We start from the raw sequence: 2,500 nt of genomic DNA, 5'->3' as shown, positions 1-2,500 counted from the left end.
GGTGGAGAAGAGGGGGAGGTGAGGGTGGAGAAAAGGGGGGAGGTGAGGGTGGAGAGTAGGGTGGAGAGGAGGGGGAGGTGAGGGTGGAGAGGAGGGGAAGGTCAGGGTGGAGAGGAGGGTGGAGAGGAGGAGGAGGTGAGGCTGGAGAGGAGGGTGGAGAAGAGGGGGGAGGTGAGGGTGGAGAGGAGGGTGGAGAAGAGGGGGGAGGTGAGGGTGGAGAGGAGGGTGGAGAAGAGGGTGGAGAGGAGGGGGAGGTGAGGGTGGAGAGGAGGGTGGAGAGGAGGGGGAGGTGAGGGTGGAGAGGAGGGTGGAGAGGAGGGGGGAGGTGAGGGTGGAGGGGAGGTGGAGGTATAGATGGAGGTGTAGATGGAGGTGTAGGTGGAGGTGTAGGTGGGATGTAGGTGTAGATGGAGGTGTAGGTGGAGGTGTAGATGGAGGTGGAGGTGTAGGTGTAGATGGAGGTGGAGGTGTAGATGGAGGTGTAGGTGAAGGTGAAGGTGTAGGTGGAGGTGTAGATGGAGGTGTAGGTGTAGGTGGAGGTCTAGGTGCAGGTGGAGGTGTAGATGGAGGTGAAGGTGGAGGTGTAGATGGAGGTGCAGGTGGAGGTGTAGATGGAGGTGAAGGTGGAGGTGTAGATGGAGGTGGAGGTGGAGGTGTAGATGGAGGTGAAGGTGGAGGTGGAGGTGTAGATGGAGGTGCAGGTGGAGGTGTAGGTGGAGGTGCAGGTGTAGATGGAGGTGTAGATGGAGGTGTAGATGGAGGTGGAGGTGTAGATGGAGGTGGAGGTGGAGGTGTAGGTGTAGGTCTAGGTGCAGGTGGAGGTGTAGATGGAGGTGGAGGTGTAGATGGAGGTGCAGGTGGAGGTGTAGATGGAGGTGAAGGTGGAGGTGTAGATGGAGGTGGAGGTGGAGGTGGAGGTGGAGGTGTATATTACCAGTAGCTGCTTGTGGAGACGGGAGTCTGGCAGCCAAACAGTAGCATGTGGTGGACGGTATCCATGCTGGCGTGAGGGATGAAGTCGACTGAGGAGACAAAAGAGATAACATTCAATATTCACGCTGAACTCTCTGATGGTTTCTGTCTCTGATGGTTTCTGTCTCTGATGGTTTCTGTCTCTCTGATGGTTTCTGTCTCTGATGGTTTCTGTCTCTCTGATGGTTTCTGTCTCTGATGGTTTCTGTCTCTCTGATGGTTTCTGTCTCTCTGATGGTTTCTGTCTCTGATGGTTTCTGTCTCTCTGATGGTTTCTGTCTCTGATGGTTTCTGTCTCTGATGGTTTCTGTCTCTCTGATGGTTTCTGTCTCTGTGATGGTTTCTGTCTCTCTGATGGTTTCTGTCTCTCTGATGGTTTCTGTCTCTGTGATGGTTTCTGTCTCTCTGATGGTTTCTGTCTCTGTGATGGTTTCTGTCTCTCTGATGGTTTCTGTCTCTGTGATGGTTTCTGTCTCTGTGATGGTTTCTGTCTCTCTGATGGTTTCTGTCTCTCTGATGGTTTCTGTCTCTGTGATGGTTTCTGTCTCTCTGATGGTTTCTGTCTCTCTGATGGTTTCTGTCTCTGTGATGGTTTCTGTCTCTCTGATGGTTTCTGTCTCTCTGATGGTTTCTGTCTCTGATGGTTTCTGTCTCTCTGATGGTTTCTGTCTCTCTGATGGTTTCTGTCTCTGTGATGGTTTCTGTCTCTCTGATGGTTTCTGTCTCTCTGATGGTTTCTGTCTCTGTGATGGTTTCTGTCTCTGTGATGGTTTCTGTCTCTCTGATGGTTTCTGTCTCTGATGGTTTCTGTCTCTCTGATGGTTTCTGTCTCTCTGATGGTTTCTGTCTCTGTGATGGTTTCTGTCTCTCTGATGGTTTCTGTCTCTGTGATGGTTTCTGTCTCTGTGATGGTTTCTGTCTCTGTGATGGTTTCTGTCTCTCTGATGGTTTCTGTCTCTGTGATGGTTTCTGTCTCTGTGATGGTTTCTGTCTCTGTGATGGTTTCTGTCTCTCTGATGGTTTCTGTCTCTGTGATGGTTTTCATAAAGAGGCAGATTCTAAAGAGACCTCACACACATTATCGATTATTTCCAACACACAACCTTTAACAATCTGAAGATAAGAGGCCAATCTAAAAAGACAAACAAGCTCCTGCTTAGCCTCTGTTGTCCCTGACACAACACAACAACAACCCTTCTCTACACGCTGGGTTTGTGTTCACAATAATAATAATAGTGTTTACTATAATGAGATATTAAAGAGGTTTGACTCACCGATAAAAGCGTCTCGATTAGTGGGCACAGGAAACGACATGCAGAGGTAAGTGTCCGACTGAAACACACAAACAAACATTCATTATATGTTGACTGTTTGAAAACAATCCAAGAGACTGGGCGACACCATCGTCCATCCATCCATCCATCTGTCCATCTATCCATCCATCCATCCATATCTCCATCCATCCGTCTGTCAATCCATCCATCCATCCATCCGTCCGTCCATCCGTCCATCCGTCCATCCATCATCC

General features: G+C 50.0%; 1 protein-coding gene across 6 annotated transcripts in view; it reads right to left on the bottom strand.

Annotated features, from left to right (window-relative positions):
* The window catches only part of pam (peptidylglycine alpha-amidating monooxygenase), a 37,579-nt gene that overhangs the window by 31,384 nt on the left and 3,695 nt on the right, over positions 1-2,500 (bottom strand). For all 6 annotated transcript variants that reach the window (XM_061034218.1, XM_061034220.1, XM_061034216.1 and 3 more), the window contains exons 4-5: positions 2,247-2,304; positions 935-1,022 (exon numbers count right to left, since the gene is read on the bottom strand). In XM_061034218.1, the coding sequence (XP_060890201.1) occupies positions 935-1,022; positions 2,247-2,304 (146 nt within the window). The remainder of the gene's footprint in view (positions 1-934; positions 1,023-2,246; positions 2,305-2,500) is intronic.

Source organism: Labrus mixtus, unplaced genomic scaffold, assembly GCF_963584025.1.
Source record: "Labrus mixtus unplaced genomic scaffold, fLabMix1.1 SCAFFOLD_145, whole genome shotgun sequence".
Taxonomy (NCBI): domain Eukaryota; kingdom Metazoa; phylum Chordata; class Actinopteri; order Labriformes; family Labridae; genus Labrus; species Labrus mixtus.
The sequence above is the reverse complement of the archived record's forward strand: the minus strand, read 5'-3'. Positions and strand labels throughout refer to the sequence as shown.